General features: G+C 39.4%; 8 protein-coding genes across 8 annotated transcripts; 4 read left to right on the forward strand and 4 right to left on the reverse strand.

Moving 5' to 3' along the window:
- On the forward strand, positions 1–2,449 carry enkd1 (enkurin domain containing 1; the record flags this gene model as incomplete). Its single annotated transcript, XM_079758117.1, has 8 exons — positions 1–67; positions 270–368; positions 468–695; positions 996–1,168; positions 1,256–1,411; positions 1,527–1,669; positions 1,781–1,917; positions 2,240–2,449. The coding sequence occupies 8 exons, from the start codon at positions 1–3 to the stop codon at positions 2,398–2,400; spliced, it is 1,164 nt and encodes a 387-aa protein (XP_079614243.1). The 3' UTR covers positions 2,401–2,449.
- A 1,187-nt stretch (positions 2,450–3,636) lies between these two features.
- On the forward strand, positions 3,637–7,775 carry polb (polymerase (DNA directed), beta). Its single transcript, XM_079735777.1, has 14 exons — positions 3,637–3,801; positions 4,124–4,181; positions 4,301–4,367; positions 4,849–4,923; positions 5,024–5,082; positions 5,228–5,277; positions 5,472–5,523; positions 5,665–5,719; positions 5,816–5,888; positions 5,994–6,064; positions 6,180–6,266; positions 6,361–6,437; positions 6,513–6,652; positions 6,748–7,775. The coding sequence occupies exons 1-14, from the start codon at positions 3,741–3,743 to the stop codon at positions 6,840–6,842; spliced, it is 1,020 nt and encodes a 339-aa protein (XP_079591903.1). The 5' UTR covers positions 3,637–3,740; the 3' UTR covers positions 6,843–7,775.
- Positions 7,776–8,121: 346 nt separating this feature from the next.
- dynll1 (dynein, light chain, LC8-type 1) lies at positions 8,122–9,730 on the forward strand. Its single transcript, XM_079729492.1, has 3 exons — positions 8,122–8,217; positions 8,922–9,060; positions 9,374–9,730. The coding sequence occupies exons 2-3, from the start codon at positions 8,929–8,931 to the stop codon at positions 9,509–9,511; spliced, it is 270 nt and encodes an 89-aa protein (XP_079585618.1). The 5' UTR covers positions 8,122–8,217; positions 8,922–8,928; the 3' UTR covers positions 9,512–9,730.
- A 498-nt stretch (positions 9,731–10,228) lies between these two features.
- rpl6 (ribosomal protein L6) lies at positions 10,229–12,097 on the reverse strand (the record flags this gene model as incomplete). The annotated part of the gene is made up of 6 exons (XM_079729474.1): positions 10,229–10,407; positions 10,506–10,690; positions 10,821–10,869; positions 11,401–11,544; positions 11,739–11,837; positions 11,942–12,097. The coding sequence occupies 6 exons, from the start codon at positions 12,095–12,097 to the stop codon at positions 10,255–10,257; spliced, it is 786 nt and encodes a 261-aa protein (XP_079585600.1). The 3' UTR covers positions 10,229–10,254.
- A 1,301-nt stretch (positions 12,098–13,398) lies between these two features.
- Positions 13,399–17,275, reverse strand: acaa2 (acetyl-CoA acyltransferase 2). Its single transcript, XM_079742914.1, has 10 exons — positions 17,155–17,275; positions 16,563–16,729; positions 16,064–16,192; positions 15,619–15,735; positions 15,344–15,491; positions 15,018–15,193; positions 14,478–14,607; positions 14,274–14,344; positions 13,928–14,082; positions 13,399–13,813 (listed from the first exon to the last, which is right to left on the reverse strand). The coding sequence occupies exons 1-10, from the start codon at positions 17,168–17,170 to the stop codon at positions 13,729–13,731; spliced, it is 1,194 nt and encodes a 397-aa protein (XP_079599040.1). The 5' UTR covers positions 17,171–17,275; the 3' UTR covers positions 13,399–13,728.
- Positions 17,276–17,553: 278 nt separating this feature from the next.
- mrpl40 (mitochondrial ribosomal protein L40) lies at positions 17,554–19,010 on the forward strand. Its single transcript, XM_079731299.1, has 5 exons — positions 17,554–17,719; positions 17,927–18,010; positions 18,093–18,248; positions 18,389–18,470; positions 18,604–19,010. The coding sequence occupies exons 1-5, from the start codon at positions 17,658–17,660 to the stop codon at positions 18,829–18,831; spliced, it is 612 nt and encodes a 203-aa protein (XP_079587425.1). The 5' UTR covers positions 17,554–17,657; the 3' UTR covers positions 18,832–19,010.
- A 345-nt stretch (positions 19,011–19,355) lies between these two features.
- On the reverse strand, positions 19,356–20,217 carry cUnh22orf39 (chromosome Un C22orf39 homolog; the record flags this gene model as incomplete). Its single annotated transcript, XM_079735356.1, has 3 exons — positions 20,188–20,217; positions 19,605–19,772; positions 19,356–19,487 (listed from the first exon to the last, which is right to left on the reverse strand). The coding sequence occupies exons 1-3, from the start codon at positions 20,212–20,214 to the stop codon at positions 19,356–19,358; spliced, it is 327 nt and encodes a 108-aa protein (XP_079591482.1). The 5' UTR covers positions 20,215–20,217.
- Positions 20,218–20,559: 342 nt separating this feature from the next.
- Positions 20,560–23,375, reverse strand: ufd1l (ubiquitin recognition factor in ER associated degradation 1). Its single transcript, XM_079729797.1, has 12 exons — positions 23,262–23,375; positions 22,898–23,030; positions 22,784–22,816; positions 22,569–22,690; positions 22,235–22,365; positions 22,064–22,136; positions 21,884–21,952; positions 21,694–21,762; positions 21,552–21,602; positions 21,375–21,463; positions 21,189–21,273; positions 20,560–21,018 (listed from the first exon to the last, which is right to left on the reverse strand). The coding sequence occupies exons 1-12, from the start codon at positions 23,262–23,264 to the stop codon at positions 20,944–20,946; spliced, it is 933 nt and encodes a 310-aa protein (XP_079585923.1). The 5' UTR covers positions 23,265–23,375; the 3' UTR covers positions 20,560–20,943.
- Positions 23,376–23,865: the final 490 nt, after the last annotated feature.

Here is a 23,865-nt window from a genome sequence, read left to right on the forward strand (position 1 = left end):
ATGCAGGTATTGTTGATACCACAGCGTCGTCAAACTCCACGGTTTGGGTCGTCTGAAGCTAATAAAGGTAACACCCTTAACGTTATTCGTTTCTTTAAACACACGTGTTCGCGACTATTTGAACATTAAACGCTGAAGATAAGGGTTACAAGATACGAGTATTCGCTGCAAGATAGAGGCCCAGGCGATTGCGTTATATAATAAGCTATACACAAAATACACCAACCCATCAATGCCCTAAGCTATATTTAACCACTAACATCGCCAAGCTCTTAGTTTTATGACGTGCGAAGGACCGTCGAAGATATATGGGCCCATCCCACCAGACCCATCGCTTTTCCCCGACTACTACAAACGGCCTGCTTCTGGTAAGATACCCTATAATATCAGAACAAATGGCGACATAAACATCCAAACAAATCTTTCACTGCATGCATATACAATTAAATATTTGTGGCACTTTTCAGCCAGGGGGCGGTTAGAAGGACATTCTGATGGGACTTTAGCGCTGCTGTCAGGGCCGCTGGCCCCAGACCCAGGGCTCCACCCTGAGTGCTACAGTTGTCGTGACCCACCATGTCCTCCGCGAATTGGTCGCAATGCCACCCACATCCTGGAGCGAGGACAGAGGGGTGTAGTGGGAGCACTACTTAAATTGGAGGGTGTTTCCTTCAGCCCAAGCACTCCTAAACAAAGTATGAGGATCGTAATTGTCACTAAATATATATCTTTTGATTATTTTGATTATATCCGTAAAAAGATACGACATTAAGTAATAATGGCACAGGGACCATGTAGTATCCATCCCCCACTGCATGCTGCTGTCTGGTGTAGGCTCCCAATGCTTGTTCAAATCATTGTTTAAAAATTCAATCAATCTTTAACACATCTGTAATGGTTAAATTTTTACAAAATTATTTTCACTCCTGTTACTGCACAATTAAAAGTATTAAAGTTGTATTTTCCTGACCTCTACTTGGTGCCCCTTCCCTCAGAACAGTTTATGCGTGATTATGGAAAAGAGAACATAAGGCGTCTGAGGGAGATCCAGAGGCGCTGCAAAGAACAGGAGGCTGTCCGAGTCCACTCACAGCCTGTCCCAGTGAAAGCACTCCGGAGCTCCGCCAAATACCAGAACATCCCATCCAGGGTGATGGCCGAGCTACAAGTATGGTCATCTGTATGGACTTTTGGCTTTAGTTTAAAATGAACCATGCGTTTTTTCTTCTAATCAACTCAACCCTTTTATATGCAGGAATCTGGCTCCCATCCGAAGCCACAGTGTCAGACATTTCTGAGGGGGCACTCTAGCTGTGCATCCGCTGGACCTGTCGGGATACATCGCAGTGCCTCAGTTTCTGCTCTGCGACATCCAGATCCCCGCAACAATGCAGGCGACGAGAACCAACCAGTAAAAAAAAACAGAAAAAATAATCTTAAGGGCTCTTGGATCATTCACACAAAAATAGACAGGTAAATTAGCATTCTAACGTGCATAGCTTTGACTTTTGACCACATATTTACAGTTAGAAATCCAGGGAAAGAGCGTGGACTTCATCAGACACAATGCAAGAGCTGCAGGGAAGGTGGTTCTCCGTCGATCCCAGTCTTTGACTAACCTCAAAGACAAGCCGGTCCCAAGTGCTGTGAAGGGCCAGGTGCCTCAGTAGTGAGTATGGTTTGGCTCCATATTTGATAAAAAACCAAACCTGATACGTTTTGGCTTCATTTTTGGCTTCTGTTTGTTTTTGTTTACCTACTCAAACACGGATGCGTTAAGTCTGGAGAAGAGGAAGGAACAGTGGCGTAAAGAGAAGGAAGAGAAGAAGAAGATTGCGCCGGACCCAACCATCCCTCCTGGGCACACGTTAATGACGGAGAGGGAGAGACGGGATACACTGCAATCGCTCAAAGAGAGTATGTCCTCTGTTTGGATGTAGATCTACTCTGGAGTAACTCTAGGTGTCATTATTGTAACTATTTTTAACTATAACTATGAGATTTATTTGCCACTATTTCCCTACATTGTTACAAGGACAAATAACCCTTTATCATTTAAACTGACCTGAACTAAACAATCAAACTAAGCACTGCTAGAGGGGTGTATATGTATAGAAGCCAGAAATATCATTAGACATCCCATTCTGCTTTTCTATATGAAGGAAGGGGAAGGTTGAAAACAGCAAGAATGAGGCTTATCAGGCCGCTCTGACCTATCTTCATCTATATTTCTCCTCAGGCCACAAGACCCTGGTGAAGGAGCTGCTGTCTCTCCCGGTCAGGGCAGATAGTCTGAGTATATGTTCCCGTCGCACTCAGCTTGATCGCAGGCTGTTTGAAATGGAAGAGGCTATAAAAATATTTTCAAGAGACAAAGTGTTCATCAAAACTGATTCGTAGAAATGGTTGAGTGGTACAGTACTAGTACTGGGTTGGATCACTGTAGTGGTCTAGTTATATTCTACATAGTGTTCCATCGAAGTTGCATCATCTTACTTTTTTATTCTTAATTATTTTGAATTAAGATATTTAGTATACACTTTTTGAAAGTCTGGTTTATTTGTATGTTTTTCATAACATGCTTAAGCATTTATTTAATTTAGCTATTGAAGTCCCCAGTCTCTACAGGTTGTTGGTTGGAAAACCTAGTGTGGCCAAAACACTTTGAAGCATGCCGTTGCCAGCAACATGAGATTGGAAGAAATGATACATTGTTGAGATGCATTATAAAGAGTTGATATGCACCATCGATAGTGATTGTATGTATTGTAAGTCTAAATACATTTGGATTATAGAGCTTTCAATTAAAATGTTTTTAGAAAATGTTTAGACTGTCTTTCGAGGATGTACTGATGAAATCAGTGCAAGTACAAGTACAAAAAGGTCACAAAGCAAATAAATATTTTTTTACTGTAATACAGTAAAATGTTAAGCTGAACTGACTGCATAAAAAGCTTTTCGTAGGCCAAAAATAAATAAAAATAAGAACATAAATGAGGTGAAACAGATCTACATGTAAATCAGTATGTATCTCAGCTCCAATTCTGATCAGGCCAAAGGACCATATCTACAACACAGTAGAGCGCACCGAGTCTTCTTTAATGCTCTGATACATGATTGAAGTGTTTTGCCAGTTGAGTTTCAACAGGTGAGAAGTGAGTTAGACTTATTGGTAATTAGTTGTTGCGTTTCGAAGGCCAGTGTGATCCAGGTGAACCAAGTGTGCTAAATGATGAGATTTGTGCTTAGCGTTTTCACAAAAATGTGAAAACGAGAGTTTAGCAGTCTGGAGTCTTGTAGTTGATACATGAGCTTCAAGTGTTCAGAATTGTGTGCATAGTTCCATTTTTTGTGTGTATACGATCGAGAAGAACTGTAACTGGGTGACTTTGTTTAACTTTCCCTGAATAAATGAGAACATTTGTAATAGTTGTTGGCTTTGGACACAACTACACATGTTTGTTTTTTTATAGGAAGCTTCTTGTTATCAGACAGCCAAATTAAATAAATGTTACATTGTATTGACTATTTGAAGAAAACGTAATTGACGTACGTGATGACCGTATTACGTCTTACGTAGGCGAAAGTCCTTCCACCAATCGTCGCCCTTTCATTGTTTAGTCTCAAACAGGCTAATGTGTTAGCAACCAAGAACACAGCAGTCGTCTACTTTTTCATCACATCTAACCCTTGAACAACATAAATTATTAAATTACATTTAATTGAACAAAGAACCGACGATGAGTAAGAGGAAAGCACCACAGGAATCGCCCAATGAAGGAATAACAGACTTTCTTGTTGGTACGTGAAGGGTATTCGGGTAGTTGAGCAAATCTAACAATAGTCAATCTCAAGCTATTTGGTTTGGTACGGTTTAGGATTTATGCTGTATGACCTTGATTTAGTTTGAATATACGCTGAATAATAAGTAGTAGCACATTTCCTTTGCTATTGAGGGAGGTCATGATTGTGCAATACATGCAGGCTGCCTGTCCTTTAAATCGTTTTTTTTTTTTACGTTAGCTGACGTGCCATTTCAACCAGAAAACTGAATATTGCATTCTCAAATTGCAAATGGCTAAATGTTTATTTGCTAAATTATCTGTTTGTATTTTACTTCCAGAACTGGCAAATTATGAGAAAAATGTAAACAGAGCGATACACAAGTATAATGCCTACCGGTAAGATGTTAATGAATCCAACTACAAATCGTTCCTGACTACATGTACAATACAACTATACAAACCATTTGCTTCCTAATGTTTTCATTTAATCAATATATTTGGTATGCTTTTATTAGGAAGGCAGCATCGACTATTTCGAAGTACCCAGAGAAGATCAAAAGTGGTACAGAAGCGAAGAAACTGGTATGTACGCTTCACCAATGTCAAGTTCATGTAAACATTCATAAACACTGACGTTGGTGCATGGAGAGGTTTCCAATGTACATTGAACTATCATCACACTGGTCCAGTATTTACATTGTACACAGCTTGGTGAAACATAGCTTGGTTCTCTTTTGGAATGGATAATATGCATTAGGAATCGGTTGTATATAACGGGCTTACTTATGATTTCACTTAAAGCATAAGCATTTTCTTCCATTCAAATACAACAATAGCTCATTATACTGATGGTAACAATTGACTAAATACCCAATGGCTACACATATCTTTTATGTAAAATTTCTATTGTAAGGGCTTTCACAACTCAGTTGATAAAGCAATTGTCTCAATTTACTTGCATTATGATGGCTACAGTACACGGCAGCTAAAATCAAGAATATGGACGCTATCTTGCATAAATATTGCACATGTATATAAAGTGTTCTTTCCCAACCTACAACAGGAAGGTGTGGGACAAAAAATTGCGGAAAAGATCGATGAGTTTCTGCAAACGGGCACATTAAGGAAATTGGACAAGGTTAATTTTCATAATTTGATTAAGATATTTATGATTAACCACTATTTATTTCCACTAACATTAAAAACTGAAAACTTACCCGAAGTGTTTATCTTTTTAGATACGGAATGACGACACAAGCTCATCCATCAATTTCCTCACAAGAGTTACTGGAATTGGGTATGTCAAAAGTGTATATCACTGCAAAAAACAGATTGAATCATGTCACTGACGCAATACGCCTAAGCCTAATGCACTAGTAGTAGCAGAGCTATAGGGTCTTTATTTGTAATCCTTAATGATTCATATGTTTCTCTCTTCCAAGGCCTGCTGCTGCCAGGAAGTTCTTTGAGGATGGAGTGAAGACACTTGAAGGTAACGTTTCACTGTGGTGTGCTTATTCAGCGATAGCCACTAGAAATATCACAGATTGTTAGAAATTGGAGGATTTGACTAAGGACTACTTCAGTCAACTTTGCGTATATTCTTGATGGAAGTTGTGAAGTTGTTGAAGTTGTGCCAATGTAGATGTTAAGGTACATATTCATCCTTCTGTGACTTTTCTTTAGATTTGAAAAATATTGAAAGCAAATTGAACCATCACCAGCAGATCGGCCTCAAGTAAGTGCAAAACAAATCCTATTTTCTAAATTTTATCTTTGAGGAATGAATCAAGATGTGTAGAGAACACTAAAAATACTTTGGGTTTTTGTGTTTCACCCATATTTAACTCGCATCTTACTGTCCTGTGATTTCTCTTAGGTACTTTGAGGAGTTTGAAAAGAGGATTCCACGGGAAGAGATGGAGAAAATGGAAGTGAGTATACAGTAAAACTGTATATACAATATATGTATCCTCTCCCCCCCCTCGTTAATAAAAGATTATTTTTGACTCATGTTCGCATTTGTTTAGACTTTGATTCAAGCCGAACTGAAGACTGTAGGTACAGAATACATTGGAACCATCTGTGGAAGCTACCGAAGAGGTAACATAATTGCTTAGTGAATATATTACCTGTCATATGTTTCTGTTAACATGCAAATACAAATAAAATGCCTCATCTTTGTCGCAATATGTTAACCATTATCAGGTGCACCCTCAAGTGGTGATATTGATATCCTGCTGACCCATCCAGACTACACCGCTGAGTCTGAGAAGCAGGTGAGTCAATGTGATTTCATAGAGGTCTGCTTTAACAGGTGCTAATATCATGTTTATATTTTCTCTCTTTCTCCCTTAACATATTTGTTGATTGTATTTTTTTCTTCCCAAACAGCCAAAGCTTCTGCATGCAGTTGTGGACCATTTTCTGTCCATTGGATTCATAACGGACACCCTTTCCAAAGGAGACACCAAATACATGGTGTGGTTAATAATGTACCTAATCTGCATTGTGTAGAACATGTGCTATTGCCGATGGTACCAAAAATGAAGTCTATGCTTGTGGTTTTTCCCAGGGTGTCTGCCAGTTGCAGAAGAGTGCTGATGATGAGGAGGAGGAGGAAGCGTTCCTCCACAGACGAATTGACATTAGGTGATCACATGTCAATTATTTGTCTTTTTATTCTAAAGATTGGAAATTTGTACTAACTTGGGCATCTCTTCTCAGGTTAATTCCTAAGGATCAGTACTATTGCGGTGTTCTTTATTTCACTGGGAGTGACATCTTTAACAAGACCATGAGAACTCATGCATTGGAGAAGGGCTTCACTCTCAATGAGTACACTATAAGACCACTCGGTGTCACTGGTGAGTCGCAAACAACCATTTGTAGAAATGAAGACCAATATATGTTAAATGGAATAAATAAATAATGAATGACCGAATGAATCTTCTGTCTGTAGGAATGGCGGGTGAGCCTCTGATGGTTGACTGTGAGAGGGATATCTTTGAGTACATCCAGTACAAATACAGAGAGCCAAAGGAGCGCAGCCAGTGAAGTGAAAGCCAATACATATATTTGTATTACAACCATTTACCTTCCACAAAGGTGCTAAGCGAGTTTGATACATTTTTTTTTATAAAGATGGGAATGTGGGTTTTAATTGTCTTTTGAGTTTCCTTTTGCATGTTTTGTTGATGTGGATACGAGTGGATTTATTAAAATCAGGAAACTATGGAAATTGGATGGAAACTGTTTACTAGGCTCACAATTATGATTAGAATCTCTTATTTAGTATTTATAAAGAAATCTTTTTTGGGGGGTTAACTACATGGTTGTTATATAGACTAGGAACCCTGAATATGTATGAAGTTTGAAAATCATGCCTACTTTTGTTCCCTACTTTGTTTCTATATCCAGTGCCCCTAGTACATTGTGGATTCATCAAACTGCAATTGTTTTTTGTCTAATTTTCCTTCAACCCGGGGTACTGGCCAATTTGCCAGTAACCCAGTAACCCAACATCACTGCTAAAGACTTACAGAAAACGTTTGACCTCTGTCATTGCCAACAAAGGGCATGTAACAAAGTATTGAGATGACCTTTTCTTATTGACCAAATAATTATTTTCCACCATAATTTGCAAATAAATTCATTTTGTCTCTCATAGCTGAGGTTTACCTATGATGAAAATTACAGGCCTCTCTCGTCTTTTTAAGTGGGAGAACTTGCACAATTGGTGGCTGACTAAATACTTTTTTGCCCCACTGTATATATATATTATTGTACTTTGGCAAAACATTTTTTGGTGTGATATTCGTGTGTGAATTGAAACAGTTCCAGGTCTATTTTAATAGGTTGACTATCATCTATTAAACTGTTGTATAAATGTGTGTTCAATTTCTTCTGGTAGCATTAATTAGGGACCAAACTGGTCAATTGTTCAGATATTGCAACCGAAAGATGATAAACTCTTCTGACTCAAATAAAACTCAAGTCTAAAACAGCATGGCCTGCATATTCATTATGAGCAGCAGGATCGATTTAAAGACACCTGTTGAAAATAAAATAAAACAGCCCAGCTGAATTAATCGGTAATATTATAAACAAGGTATTGGTTATTTTATGAGTATTTTAATAAATAACAGTTCGAACGGGCAGCTCGAACTGTTATTTACATCGGTTCCCAGGGCAACGTGACAGTAACCGCTAAGCATTGTGGGTTGAAATAGAATGCAGACACAAATACCAGAAAACACACAAGAATCAGCCAATAGAATTAGCTTGTAGCTTACCCGCAACCAATCGGACGAGGTCGAGAAATCCTTCTCTGGCAGTTACACACCCACGTTAATTTCGTGTCAACCACTTCGCGGGAGTTGCTGTAAGAGAAATCGTTTCTTCAAAGTAGAAAAACATCTACGTAAAACTAGTAGGTATTTCAATGATTTGGCGTGAACGTGATAGTTGCTTTATTATTATCAATCATCACTGTTAGCGAATTTGTATTGTATTTCTAGTTATACTGAAGGATCTGCAAACTAACGTCTGTCGAATTCGTGCTCATTCATCGGTTTACTGTCGCTGCATGGTGGCCGTACACACTGCTAGTTGTTATAACTCAATCCTGCAATGCCACATTATGGTACGCATTCATACATCGACCATGGGATTCTAGACTGAAGAATACTTGTGTCTGTGCTAAATAATTTGCAAATACAATGTGCTACGGTTTTAATTAGCAGGACGCTTTTATCATAATCTACGGCCGCCGTTTTACAATCCTCGGGAAAATGTCGATACGATACGTCGAGATGGTAGTATTCGATATCTGGCGTTTCCATAGAAACCAACGTCGAGCGCACCTTCCCTGGTGCTGATGGAAGTTGTTATGCAACATAAGTGGAAATGGTTCGTTCTAGTGGATGTCATGCGTTTGTTATTATGTAATGCTAGTGTTGGCCTTTGGGCTAAAATGTTTTCCGTGCAAATCTTAGATGAGGTGTGTGTCACGATGCGAGGGCGAATACGAAATTTCAGCAGCTTTACTATGCGATGAGATGTTTAGACTTAAGTGCAAATGACTTTGCATTAAGCAAGTTCAGTTCCTTATATGGCTTTTTGTTTTGTTTCCAGGGCAACTATGTCTGACAGAAAAGCAGTGATCAAAAATGCAGATATGTCTGAGGAGATGCAGCAGGACGCTGTTGAATGTGCCACCCAGGCCCTTGAGAAGTATAACATCGAGAAAGACATCGCTGCATACATAAAAAAGGTGACACCCCTGCCACAACACAACTTTAAGCAACAATATTACTAACGTTATGCTTGATTACAAATGTCTAGTTTGACAGCATTTGCTAAATATGACCCTTCAATTAGTACATTTCTCCCAAGTTTTATATTTACGATATATTCTAGTGGGCCAATGATAAAACGTGATTTACTTATTCATTAGCAATGGAAACACCTTAAGTTGTGTACGGTCAATAAATGCAATACAATTTAAAAGTTATATAAGATTTAGGACCTGTGAGTATATTTCCGTGTGAACAGGTTGTCAATAAATATTTACCCATTCCTTCCAGGAGTTCGACAAGAAGTTCAACCCCACTTGGCATTGCATTGTTGGCAGGAATTTTGGCAGCTACGTGACGCATGAAACAAAGCATTTTATCTACTTCTACTTGGGTCAGGTCGCAATACTCCTGTTCAAATCTGGTTGAAGAAAGAAGTCCGGCATGACCAATAAAACGGACTAATTTTACAGCAAGGCTCTCATCATTCCTGATCAACGGGCTCCGCCTTTTTCTGTGCTGCTTTCTACTGTTATGGAGGGGAGGGGTTGCCATGTAATAAACGCTAAATACATGTATTTATTTTTGTCATGTTACATTTGACATTTCAGTTTTTTAAATTAAAGCATACCCGTTTGCCTCTTTCAATTGTCTGCCTTTACGACTAATTCATCTTGCCATGTCGAACACCTTAACATCAAAAAGCTGTCATCAGTTCAATGTAGATTACAATCTACACTAGGATTTTTGCTCAATTATATTTGGTAGCTTTAACTATCGTAAAGGGAATGAGGCAATATTTATAAGGCAGCCCATGCTTCCCTTACTGAACACACGTAAACAATGCCACTTTTACATAACCGTCTCCAGGGGTTTCTTACAATGATTCTTTGGCAAGACCCCCAAAATTGATCCAACTGCCTTAAGAAATGTCATGCAGAGGCAGGTTTCAAATTACACTAGCTTCACCCACTACTCATTTCATCTTATGGTTCTTCACAGCCCACAAGGTGCCATCTGCCAAAATGTATAATTTTAGTGCCCTTTTCAAAATGTGTGAAATGCTTTGGTCACAGCGGCGGATCCACTTCTAAAATGTATGAAGTATTAAAATATAATGACAACAAAATTCCAGTTCCCGGCATATGACTGTGACTCTTTTATTAACACATTTAGAAAACGATCTTGTGTGGGTAGATGCCATTGGACAGGCAGAAAGCATTGCGGAGGTATCCCTTCAGCTGAGGGACCTTGCCGATAAGGGGAAGGAGCTGCGAGTCCACAGCCTTCTGGTCCTCTTTCCTCTGCTCTGTAATCTGGTACTTCTGCAGGAAGATGAAAATATAAACGAGTACAATGACGAACTGTCGAAAAGGACAACTTGATTTAACAGAATGAATAGTATTTGGGGCGAATAGCTTGCCTCCTTCTCTGTGTCAAAGATCTCTCCCTCCTGGTGACGGGGCTTCCTCAGCCTTGTCTTCTTGAAGTACGCGTCTGTCACAGTCTTGGGGATCTTGACACTAGACACATCAACCTTGGTGTTGGTGGCGATGACAAACTTCTGGTGGGCCCTACGCAGGGGGACTCTGTTCAGGGCAAGAGGACCTGGGGGCCGGTAAGAACACATTAAAAATCAGATCATGGGACATCGAAGGTTGCATTATGTCCCCAAAATGACGTACATTCAAATATATGGTGAAACAGAATGATAAAGTCAGGTATCAATTGTACTTGCCAGTGACAAGGAGCAGACCACTTGAGAGCTGCTTCATGAACACGACACGCTGAAAGATAAAAGGAAAGACGGTTTTGACAAATTATAACAAATAGTCTTTGGTTATCTGATAAAGCCAGAAATAGCAAAGGTAGACTGTATATCACTATACCCAACAGTATGTGCTCAGATTTAAAAGCTTAAGACAAACCAAAATAAATGAATATGGTCCATTAACCGCCAAAAGTAAATACTAATTCAGCCAGGCCTTACTCACGTTGAGTGTTCCAATAATAAACATCCAATAATAATCTAACATACCACCATTTCATCTGTGTGCTATAGAAAGATATGTGGCAACATTGACAGTTTATCATACAGTACAACATCTAGTCAACAAGGGTATGCCGTTTGCTTGGCAGTATCAGCACTAGTCGAGTAAAAAAAAAAAAAAGGCATGCGACTAGAAGAAAGCTGACTTCAGTTGGACTTGGGATGCATATTTAACATTTAAGTGAATCAATCAGTTCGATGATCAGTTATGGCAAGGCCCACATCATCCAACATCCCAACGCTGCATAAACAATGCATGACTCCATACCTTTCCGCGGTGGCGACCAGTGAGGAGAATGACCACGGTTCCAGGGGAGATGGACTTGCGCAGCTTCCTCTTGTGCTGGCTGAAGGGCTTAATCCCGTGGCTCTTCAGTTTGCGGGGCACATCCTCTGTTGGGTAGTAGCGGGGCTAGGATGCAAACAGATCAGGTTGACAACAATTAGGGAACATGGCAAACCATCTTCTTTGTATAACATTAAATGTTATTGGCAAAGGGTATCTCTAGCATTACAAGCGTACAGACCGACATTACAATTAAACATTGCCATGGACACTATTTTAGGCATTACACGTGGAATTATCTTGCAAAAAACATTACTCACCATTTTACGCAGTTTGACAACGCGAGTGCCTCCATTCTTGTCTCCTCCAACAGTCTTTGTGATGGTGGCGCGGGGCTTTTCCTTCAGTTTCTTCTCAATCTGTAGTTATAATGTAGAACATAGTTTACTTTTGGACTTTATGGTAAACTCCAAACACATGACTGCAAAGTGCAAAACTTGTGGACATGCTTATCTGTGCTGACCTTGGTCTCGACGGTCTTGATCTTCCTCTTGTACATAGCTCTCCTGGTGTTCATGGCAGAACGGGAGAAACGACCGATCCCCCGGGCCAGAGCCGGGTTCCGGCTGGAGTGCCTCTTGGGTCCCGTCTTGGCGGCCTTTTTGTCTCCCTCTGCCATCTACAGTAAGGTAAATAAAACATAAAATATATAAAATGTATAGAAAAAGCAGCATGCTCGTTTAAGATGATCCAGACCCAGTTCATAAACATGACACTACGTATTACGAGTTAGCCATCAACCTGCCAACTCCCGACAGGGGCACAGGTAATATTGCAAAACGGGTATCAACTAGGGCAGAGTAGATTGTGAGGCAGGCATGACAACTGGCTAACCATTAGCATAGAGGAGGGTATTGCCTCCGTTAAAAACACAACATACGATACGACAAGTTACATACAACATACGATTTAAAAATGAAAATTCGTTAGAACACTCAGATATGTTACCAACTAGACGGCAAACACTAGCGTTCAGCTAACATTTAACGGTACAACGCGTCCAGAATGCATGACGTGCCGGTGGGCTTTGACTGAACATACAGAACTGTTTATTACGACTAACGGCAAATGAAACCATCCAATATTTATACGAGTGTATTGTCTATAAATATATATACATTGCTTGATGTGTAAAAACGAGTATGTACATTTAATAACACAGATGTTGGAAGATTATATTCCAGACTTGGGACAGTGAGAAGGTTTCCTTACCGTAGCTAAGAAAAAAGAACGACTTCCGGGGAAGTGACGTATATAACCCGTGCGACGCCAAAGTTGTTTCCATTGGGACCATGGTCGTTGTAGTCCGAAATATAATATATATCAACAGAACTTGTGATTTAAAAATATTTTTGATCCGTTGCCATATTTTAGGTTGAATGTGTGTGGGCACGAGATTGTGTATGTGCGTGTATTTAAACACATTTATTTTTTTATAATAAAAGTTGTATACATCTTTTTTGACAATCAGTACAAATCTGGTGCCAGATAATTATTATGTATATTTAATGTCTATATGGGCTCTCAAGTCTCACGCATTCCGCGTGAGACACACGCAATTCAACCCATGCACACGCTCACACGCCACACTTCGTATTTCTCACGCAGAGAAATTACCAGGATAGCGCCCACCAATTTGCGCCGCTATTTAACAGAACAGTCGAACTCTATTGATGGAGAAAATCAATGTTGGTACAGTAAAACAAATAACATAAAAATAATAGAATAGTAAAACATGTGCCAATATCGTCAACGTCAACATAAGGAAATCCTAAAATGTTAAATCCCAATAAGACGATATTTAATAAATCACAATGGTACAAATAATTTGACCAAAATTCATAAATTAAAAAACAATGTCAATACAAAACAAGTAACAATAAAGCCAACAACCAAGCCAATGTTAAAATTGCAGCCACATTTATTTGAAAGTATCACATGGAAATACAAATGTAGTATTTTCTATGTATGGAGTATATCATGGCAGAAACATTTATTAAAGCCTATTGTTACAGACTTTATACATGTTGAAGCTTCTACCTCATTCTGTTGTGTACTGAAGGCACAGTCTACATACATGAGGTAGTAGTTAGTAGGTAGTACATCTTATCTATGAATAATAAAGTAGCAATGACAACTGTAACATATTTTTCATGGATCTTTGAATCAAAATCCTTATTACAAGTGGGTCATAAGGTGTGGTTCTCTTCAATTTGTAGGATCATTTTAAATCACATCAAAAAGTTGTTTTTATGGAGTGTTTTCAATGATGATTGCAATTCCTTGGCCTCCACCAATGCAAGCAGCTCCAATTGCATACTTGCCATTTCTTCGCCTGCGAGAGCAAAGAAAACAGTATGAATTTCAAGCTTCAGCGTAGTTAGAACACTTAAATGCATATCTATTCAAACACAGAAGTATGAAATACAAGCGTCACGGGCAACTCTACCTGAGCTCGTGGACCAGGTGGGCCGTGATTCGCGCTCCAGAAGCACCCAGAGGATGTCCGATAGCAATAGCTCCACCGTTGACGTTACATTTCTCTTGGTCCAGTCCAAGGGCCTTAGCAACTGCCAGGCATTGTGGGGCAAATGCCTCGTTTACCTGTGCAAAGCAAAACCAAGCTTATAAAGACAGCCACCTCTCTGAAGGATACGCCAATACATCTCTACACAATGCATACAGGTTAGTAGTTATTTTCGAAAGGATAAACATGGAGATGGAGGTTAAATGAGATGCACATCTTCTGGTCAATGCTCAGATGTTTATAAGTAAGGCACAGTATTGTAACACACCTCAATAATATCCATGTCACTGAGAGAAAGGCCAGCTTTTCTTAGGGCTTCTGATATTGCTGGAACTGGGCCTGCAAAAATCATATTCAATATTACATTTTTAACAAATAATTCTTATTTAATTCTGTTGTTTTGCTTTTCATGGGAATAGAATATCTATTCGGGAGACATATTTGACACCAGTGCTTAATGACAGTTACTCACCAATTCCCATGATACTTGGATCACAACCTGTAGCATGATAAGCCACTATTCTGGCCAGTGGAGTCAGTTTGTGTTCTTTTAATGCGTCTTCGCTGGCAATCACCAAAGCAGCTGCTCCATCAGATACACCCTGAGAAGAAGAAATATAAACAGTTATAAAACTGCATTGTGAATACAATCGATTTTATTCCAGGTATGCCCATATTTATCTGAAATGGTTCTTTGTTCTTTCCCATAAACATCTGGTAAATCAGTGTTGATTCTTTATAACGGGTACCGGGATACCTTTTATTTTCACTGTATTCCACCAACCCATCTTTCTTGCGGTAATAATTGTGCATAAAGGGGGCACTGGCACTCTTTGCTCTGACTGCTGCTCTGTGTTTTATACATTTTTATCATATCCATTTGTATATGAGGTGATCCAAGAAAAGGTTTTGATTGAAAATGAAGTGGAACACCTAAAGGCAAAGGTTCGGAACCACTTCATCATATTATATAATCACAATCTATCACAGGTACTGTAGCATTCTAACTCACAGATGCATTAGCTGCAGTGACCGTCCCTCCCTTCTTGAAGACTGGCTGAAGTTTGGCCAACTGTTCCAGTGTAGTCTGTGGACGAGGGTGCTCATCATGAGTCATTGGCACCTTACCCTTCCTAGCCTTCACGTCGATGGGAGCAATCTCTGCTGTAAAGTGTCCAGCCTCATGGCCTGCAGTGAAACAAGAATTTAAGTTAACTTCCCAACAATGACAATCCAATGGCAAACTGTTCCATGGGCTTAATGTGCACAAGTTAGGTGACATCCAAAACACACACTGGGTAATGAAAGATGAAGATAAAGTTAATGTTTCCTTCGCACCAGTTTTCCACTTTTGCTGGGACTGGTATGCAAACAGATCACATTCCTCCCGGGTCAGCTGGTACTTCTCTGCCAGGTTTTCTGCTGTGATACCCATAGGGAGCTTGATATGGAGGTCTGTCAACCCGGCCCACAATGTGTCCTCTAGCTTTAAGGTGAAATTGAAAGTTGACGAAAAATTAAACGGTACAGTGATTGCGATGCATATTTTGCAAAATACTACAAGTAATTGGATATTTTCCTGTAAAATGTGGTGAAAAGAAAGAAAAACACACCTTGAGGTCAACCCCAAACTTGGTTCCAAAGCGTATGTTGCGGACAGCATAGGGTGCCTGGCTCATGCTCTCAGAGCCTCCGCACAAAACAACCTCAGACTCTTTCAAACAGATTTCCTACAAAACAACCATATTTTTTAATATGATTGCTAATTCTACGCTTTTTTAACTTGCATGATCAATTATTTTGACAAATGTGTAATGAAATAGTTTAGTATCGAAGAAGTAACAAGGGCTGTATACATACTTTCATTTTTGCCAAGAGTGGAAACATTAATACATAGTCATCAATGCTTAAAAAGTGAAAGTGGTTCACTGTTGAGAAGCGAAATACGTTTAACAGTTGGTACAATGAACCTACTCAACAGATATTGGTATCATTCATGATACCAGTATGAATGATATCAAGGTCCGCTGCCACGTAATAAATTAAACAAGTTCTTACTTGGGCGCCATTGATGATTGACTGAAAGCCAGATCCACACAGGCGGTTCACAGTGAGAGCTGGTACAGGGATAGGGACGCCAGCCCTCAGTCCCACATGTCGTGCAATGTAAGCCGCATCGGCTGAGCTCTGAATCAGAGAAAAACAAAGGGGATGTATTGACCGAATTGGAAATAAACGGAATATGAAGACAGAGTAAAAGGTATTTGACTCCCAGCTGAAAGGTACTGGATTAAACTCTGTCCACAGCTCTGCCTGGAGGCATCCTTGATGAAGATGCCTAACCCCTACCTGCTCCTTGATTTATCGGAATTAACTTGTTCAGATAATAGTATGCAATATGGAAAAACCTCACAGAATAAGTTATATTTCGAAAGTATCCAACTGAAAAAATCCCACCCCTTCCTTCAGGGTTAGGGTTAATCAGTAAGTGCTAGACAGAGATCATTGTTTTCAGATCTAGAATGTATGCTATATATAGCTTAGTGGTCAGGTTTACCTGCATGACGTTACCGAAGATGACACTGTTTACAAGTTCTGGTGCCACCCCCCCTGCTGCCAGGGCCGCCTTGGCAGCATGTTCAGCTAGATCTGTGGCACTGTGGTCCTTCAGAACACCACCGTACGCCCCGAATGGGGTGCGCTTGCCAGCAACAATAAATACACCTGGAGAGACACAACAGTATAAGAGCAACTGGAGATAGAAGGCACTTATCGAGGTGCAAAAGTTGAGCATGTATTAACATATACAATTATTATTTAAAAAACTGATTGGTGCATCGTTTTTGATAAGTAATCAAAGTCAAAAGGTGAAACATGACTAAAAAGTTCCTGATACAGATTCACCTTTCCCCTATTTTTCTTAGCAAATGAAAATGCAGTTATTATATTACAAATAAGTGAATTAAATATTAAACCCCAACATACATTTTCAAGCTATATCGATTCCGATTATTTTTATGAATCCATGTAGAAGGTTATGTTGCATTGTTGCATAAGTAGCATAGAAGTATCATTGAAACTTATATGCACATAAATACATCACAATACATAGATACGCATTTGAAGTTTACTCTGGCATGTTTATTTACCTCTTAGAAGCGCCATGGCATACAGCACAATCCGAGAATTGAACAGAAATAATGCCGGGTGTCACTTTCAACCAGCTTCCAACCCGTCGAACACTGGCAATGATCAGATTCAGCGCTCACCTTTCCCCTCAATACCCCGAGTATTTTGTGTTTCGTAGAGTAACATTCGAGCAAAACTTTCGACAGGCATTCCTAATATGAGTTGGAAAATAATTAAAATAAAGGATTTAAAAATACATTGTATCGTTCTCCATGCAAATTATACAAAAAACCTTCGGTGTCTAAAATTTATTTGTGGAAAAAAATATTACTCGAAAGAAGCACATTGAAATATGTCCAAGCGAAACTGAGTTGCTGACGTCATATTTCTGCGCTCATTCTGCAGCCAGCCGTCAAGGATAAACGGATAGAGGATAGTTTAGCAATACACGTAAATGTATTTTCTTCTTCTTATAGTATCCGACTACGACCTTAATGCTAGCTAACTAGCTAAAAAACTAAACATGTCTCTTATTGTATCACGTTGTATGGGTAGGATGCTGTGTCGACTGACCCATGTGCCTCGGTGAGTTTATCAATGTTGATTGGCTGTTAAACTGGTTTACTTGTCACTGGTCTTACATTCCGTACATCTTCACAATCAACATATTATCATTGTCCTGTGCAGCCTCCATTCGTATAGTTCAACGTTTATGTAAACATGATCTTCTGTTGAAACTGCAATATGGAACTTGAGTGTTTTTAATTAATTGCAACACCGTTTGTATTACAGTATTTTTGTGGAAGAACATTGTCTTACCAGGAAAAGCCCATGGTCGAACACAGTGCTGACGCTTCACACATCTGCCCCATTAAGGTATGTTTACTAAATTCAGGATGCACTGTATTGAGGTCATTGCCTTGTGTGAAGGTAAACATGGATCTATACTTTGTTTCAGGGCGGAACCTAAAAAAAAGAAAAAGGTAGACCCCAAAAGAGAGCATGTAGCAAGAGAAAGACTGAAGAAGAGACTTAAGAAGCTGGAGAAAGTTCCACCTGAACTCATCCCCATAGAAGATTTCATCACTCCCACCAAGTGCCTGGATGAAGCAAGGTACATATCCCCTGTCTTGGTTCCATTTAGAATTTGTGTGACCGTATCCAATACAAAATCAATATAATGTATGTTCTACAAAGAATCACAGCACCTCAAGCGAGTCAATACAATCTGTTTTGTTCATCTGCATTACAAAGAGCACGCTCAGAGCCCAGGCTGTCCTTCGAGGAGAGTGAACGCAGAGCGCTGCTGTTGAAGGAGTGGTCTCGTTTCAAGCATGTAATTGTTTACACATTTTTACCGTTCAACATGATACAAACAATGCAAACACATGACCATGCAGAACATTGACTATTCATTCAGCCTGGTTCATATATATATATATATATATTGATGATTGTATATCTTGCAGGCGCAGCATACGGCTGAGATGGAGGCTATAAACCTAGCCCTGGATGCCCAAAGAGAAGCTCTGGAGGAACTAAAGATTGAGTCTGAGGAGCTGTACAAGGCAGCTATTAAACCAGATCCACTCGTCTTTCCCTTCAGTCACGAGGGACCCTGCTACACACCACCCAAGCCCAAATATGATGCTCCGGATGGCAAATACCATGATATCACTAAAGTCTACACTCAGTGATGAATGCACGTTTGCTGGGGTGTCAGTGTGTGATTCTACGCCTAGCCCCTCTAGTCAGGAAAGCATCAATATGAGATGAGATCATCTTAAGTTGTTCTAAAATGTTTTACTAAAACATTGCAACAAAGTGTGTATATAATGTTGCAACGTCTTTCCCAACTTCCAATGCCTGTATAAAATGCGACTCCTAACTCAATAAATTGTTTATACAAATGTGATGGTGAATTGCATCCTGAGGTCTATTCATGAAGCTACATTTTCTTGCAACTGTCATGGAATGTTATTTTGAAATCAGTTGTCAAATGCATTAAAAAATTTAAAGATGACAAGTCAAGGGTTATTTGAGGTAAAATATGCTTTTATTTTATATGAAGTTAGTATAATAGTTAAAACCTCAACATAGCCCACAGGGTTACCCTGGGTGGTGGTAGTCATACTTCATAAATATTATAGTGGAGGTCTACATAAAGGAATATCTGACATGTATTTTGGCCACAAAAGTGAAAATACATTTTCACGCATGTTCAAGAATCCTGAGGTCTTTCATGATTGAGAGGCATATGCCAGTCCTTGGGAGGGACTCTTCTTAGTTCCCAAACTGGAGTAAACTTCTTCTGCTCTGCCAACCTGCTCCTTTCACTGCTCAGTAGTGCCTCCTGTAAAATAAAGTTATGAACAAAATTGCAATCATTATTTGATTGTGGTACTCAAGAAAAATACACTGAACCCATTACTCAAAGTAGTGATATGGTTGATGCAAAGGACAACTCTACCTTGGCTCCTTGATCCTTGCATTTCTCCCATGTTGTGCACATGTCGTAGTCCTCCTTCCACTGTTGACAGGACGGTGATGTACCATGGGCATAGTAGTGTTGAAAACGGTTCCTCAAGCTTTTACAGTGTTTAAACTCACTCCAGTATTCACTACAGCTACGTGGTGGCTGAGGACAAACAAAAGCAGAAAAATATGTTTGGCTGATAGCTTCATAAAGTAGCCACTGTAGGCACAATGAAGTAATAATAATAATAATAATAATAATAATACAAGATACATGGTTTTCTGTAGGCTTGTATTCAATAAGGCTCAATAAGCGTGCATGGCCATTAATTAGGCCCAACTCTATTCCAAGATTGTAAGTCCAATAACAGAAAAGGACTACATTGAACCAGTGTCCCCTGTCCGTGTTGTTGTCAAAATTGCAAAGGTTTTGTTAGCTAGCGGGTAAGCCGGTCATACTGCACATATCTAACGAACTAGTTTGGCTTTACATCGCCTCTTTGTAGACGAAGAACTATTGACGGAAACAGTACTCAATTACACAATACTACAACATTTGTATTAGATTGAATGCATACTCTCCATAGAACTCCATCTTTCTCCATTTCTTCAGCGAGAAGGGAGTTTGTCGACATGTGACGTCACTTGCATGGCCAATCGGAAAGGAATACACGCCCCCCCCAGACGTGAACAGGTCCATGGAACGGGGGCACACACGTTTTAAACATAAATTGAGGGATGCACATACAATCTCTAACAGGTGTACATCATTTGTGTTTATATACGTCTTAAGTCATTGTATTATTCCTTATCACGTGCGAGTCGGAAGGCAAAAAGATAAGCCCTGTGTAAAGCATGATTCAAATATAAATGCATTATTAACAGTATGCTTCTCACTCCACAAACCAAAATATATTTAAAAAAAAAACGTACACACATTTTATATTGAATAACATCTTTATTTTGTCTATAAATAAACAAAAACAAGAAAACAATTTCACATCAAGGAATGAAATCTCACAATGTTAACTCATAAGTCCTATTTATAGTTTGGTCTCTTGCACTAAAAGCAGTCGGGTGGTTGAAGAGCCATTGTCCAGGGCTCCAAAAAGATCAAAAACACAGAAAATAAACCCCTTTCAATTATAAGTAATTTGTAATTGCCAGAGTAATTTATAATTCAACATTGTTGCCATCCTGCCATTGATAAAAAAAAAAAAAAAGGGACAGAAAATGCATATCCCTGTTGTCTCAAAATACCACTTTTAATTGCTTGAGTGTAGGTGTGGTGCGCTTGTACACAAAATCCAGTTCAATATATTCAAATTAAATCCTCATGGCTTCCTGCCCTTTTTGCGCAGCGACTTTCCCTCTCCAGAGAAGGCAATGAATCTGCTCAGAGCATCCTCCTGTAAGGAATGTGAAACAACATCATCGTATGCATGAGTACATTTCAATGACACCGCTTTTATGAATTAGAAATGTGTTGATACAGAACAGAAAAATCAACCAAATGGATTAATAGGAGCTTTACTAATGTGCTAGTCAACAGAGAGGAAAAGACAGAAATCCTTCTTACATCATCTGTCAGTTTCTTAGGCTGTGGTCTTGAGTTTCTGATGAAGGTGATCTTTCCAACTTTGTACTCGTAGTTAGGAATGCCTCTGTTGGGAGACAGGAAATTTATTTCAGATTGTAATTCATAATTCTTATTTTTCAAATGATACTTATAGCATTAAAGGATAAACCAAGCCTTATGTCTGACCTTTTGATGTCATTTGGATCAATGGGGACTGGGCTGGGCTCAATGCCCTTCTTTTTGCCATCCAAGCGATTACCAGATCCAGTGAAAGCCTATAGTCAAGGGAAAACAGAGTATAGGTTAGACTTGCAATGTTGTGGTATATTCATGGAAATACATATTGGCCAATGCAATACTCACTCTGAACCCCAGGTCCATGTCAGCATAGCTGTTTGGATCCCCTTCCTCCTCCTGCAAGGCAACATGAGAGCACAGGTCTTGTAGTGAGTGAAGGAAACGTATAGAATAGACATGCACATAAAAGGTCCCACCGGTTCCCTACCACAGGCTCCTCGTGGTGCTGAGGCCTTCTTTCTGGCTCTTTGTAACCCAAAGGAGCGTCAAAGTCCACCTGTACAACATCAAGAGTTATAGTTGAGCTACAGCCTTACTCAAGCATGTGCCAAGTGTGTGTATTACTTATTAATAATAATTATATATTTGTGTGAAGGCCAACAAATAGATGGTCTTACATTCATATCGCACTCAATGATTGACACAGCTTTGTCTGGTTTTGTCTCCATAACCCGCAGCTCATAGATCTGAAAAAAAGGGGGGGGGATAAGTTTTACTACCCTTGCATGTCGGCCTTTTTACCATTATTACAGTGGTGAACATTATTAAAAGGATGAACATAAAGAAAAATATATTACTTTTTCATTGTAGTTGATGGCAATGACATCCCCGGTTGTCAAGCAGGCAAAGTTTCGCAAGGCGTTTTCTAACCTGTAACACAAATAGATATGCTTAACACTTGCAGCATGTTGTAGATGTTAATGACCTATCTCAGCATTACTAGATCTTTAATGTCACTATTCTCATACACTGCTTTGGGGTTTGTTATATCCAGGAAGTCTGGGCTCTGTGGCTGGAACTTGGAATAGGTGGCTACCATCAGGTTAACACTTTCCACTTGGACCAGACCTCCCTCCTCCAGTAGGAGATTCTGCATCATCTGCAGAAACAAGCGGAAAAACACCATAAAGTCACTGATCAACCGAACATCTTTCACTGATTTGAACAGTATCGAGGCCAGATAAAAACTCAAACCAGGCTAGAGCGAGGCAGCTATGAGTTTTATTTGGTCAAATGAGCTGACAATTCTATCCCATCCAAAGTCCTTTCAACCTTCACTTCAGACCTGTTGCTATTTCTTACCCAGTGTGGGAGGTAGCAGATTCCCTCATCCGCCACAAACTCCAGAACACCACAATGTGTCATACGGTCAGAGTTTTTGTTCGTTAACTTGAACAACATGGGGTAGGTGATGTTAAGCCTACCTGTATGGGACAGGAAATAGGCAAAACCCTTAGGACATTCCTTAATAAATCTGACACTATTATGTCAAAGGACTGTATAGAAGACGGACTTACTTAGTTGATCAAGAGCTGATGGTGGCATTATAACTAAGGGGAAAAAGTTTCATTGATTATGGCACATTCTTGGAAAACGTCCATGTTGATTAGGTATGAGGTATAAGGTCTTACTTTTGCCCCCTTTCTCAACGTCGGATCTGTCATTGGGGCCTGCCAGCATTGACACAGAGTAACAGCGGTACTGAGTGGAGAACCGATTCTGCAATCCCCGTTGCATCGGGTGGTCGAATACGTTGAAGGAAAACTGTCAATAAGAGAACAAATATTTTAAAACTCATGGTAAAGAAACCCACAGTGTACCTGGATGTGAACAAGGTACATCATTGGGTAGGACACATACTATTAGGTTATATATCATGACAGGGCATCTTTCAGTGAAACATATTGAACAGCCACTTCTGCTCATGTCCAGCGCTGGGATCTCCAATGTTAAGACTCTCCAGTGTTTAAAGATGTCATAATGACGGGTACTTACCATTTTGGTCGGACTGGGTTGAGGTAGCCTCAAATAAAGATGTTTTGTTGGGTCCAAATATGAAACAACAGAGTCGGACCAATATACAATTGTTGTTTTCCGTTCAACCCGGAAGTGAACGGCAACCAAAAGTGACGACATTAACTGCAATCCAATCGGTGGCTCCGACTCATGATATAGTATAGGTCATAGAACATTTATATAATATTTAAAGAGCGCTGGTATATTTATAATAAACACACAGGTATAGTCAATCGAATTAGCCTAAAAATATAAATAAATACATTACATTAGTAATATAATAGTAGATCTAAAATGTTTTCAATTACAATACCATCTATATAATATACAATAGCTATAGTAATGCCAATAATATTATCAAAATTCTCCCACCAGACCACTGATGATATTAAAACAGCCTTTTAGAAAGTTTTTAAATACTTTTTGTAAAAATTAATCAGCAAAGCATCATTTTAGATTGTGCCTAAAGGACTATATTCAGATGCTAGACCATTTATTGCACATAGGCCTTCCTTCCTTTCCAATAGTGCTCTTTCCATGAGTCAATATATATTTGACAAAAATCCATCTAAAAATTGACTAA

This window comes from Pollachius pollachius, assembly GCF_949987615.1.
Source record: "Pollachius pollachius genome assembly, chromosome: 1".
In the NCBI taxonomy this organism is placed as follows: Eukaryota; Metazoa; Chordata; class Actinopteri; order Gadiformes; family Gadidae; genus Pollachius; species Pollachius pollachius.

Coding starts and splice junctions, on each gene's coding strand:
- polb (XM_079735777.1), top strand. CDS start 3,741: ATGAGTAAGAGGAAAGCACCACAGGAATCGCCCAATGAAGGAATAACA. Junction 5,278..5,471: donor TGGAGTGAAGACACTTGAAG/GTAACGTTTCAC, acceptor ACTTTTCTTTAG/ATTTGAAAAATATTGAAAGC. Junction 6,653..6,747: donor AAGACCACTCGGTGTCACTG/GTGAGTCGCAAA, acceptor TTCTGTCTGTAG/GAATGGCGGGTGAGCCTCTG.
- dynll1 (XM_079729492.1), top strand. CDS start 8,929: ATGTCTGACAGAAAAGCAGTGATCAAAAATGCAGATATGTCTGAGGAG. Junction 9,061..9,373: donor TCGCTGCATACATAAAAAAG/GTGACACCCCTG, acceptor CATTCCTTCCAG/GAGTTCGACAAGAAGTTCAA.
- acaa2 (XM_079742914.1), bottom strand. Junction 16,193..16,562: donor TCTTCGGTAACGTCATGCAG/GTAAACCTGACC, acceptor TCTCTGATTCAG/AGCTCAGCCGATGCGGCTTA. Junction 13,814..13,927: donor CACCTGGTCCACGAGCTCAG/GTAGAGTTGCCC, acceptor TTGCTCTCGCAG/GCGAAGAAATGGCAAGTATG.
- mrpl40 (XM_079731299.1), top strand. CDS start 17,658: ATGTCTCTTATTGTATCACGTTGTATGGGTAGGATGCTGTGTCGACTG. Junction 18,011..18,092: donor CACACATCTGCCCCATTAAG/GTATGTTTACTA, acceptor ACTTTGTTTCAG/GGCGGAACCTAAAAAAAAGA. Junction 18,471..18,603: donor AGTGGTCTCGTTTCAAGCAT/GTAATTGTTTAC, acceptor TATATCTTGCAG/GCGCAGCATACGGCTGAGAT.
- ufd1l (XM_079729797.1), bottom strand. Junction 22,366..22,568: donor TCTGCTACCTCCCACACTGG/GTAAGAAATAGC, acceptor TTGTTTCTGCAG/ATGATGCAGAATCTCCTACT. Junction 21,763..21,883: donor TCATTGAGTGCGATATGAAT/GTAAGACCATCT, acceptor GATGTTGTACAG/GTGGACTTTGACGCTCCTTT.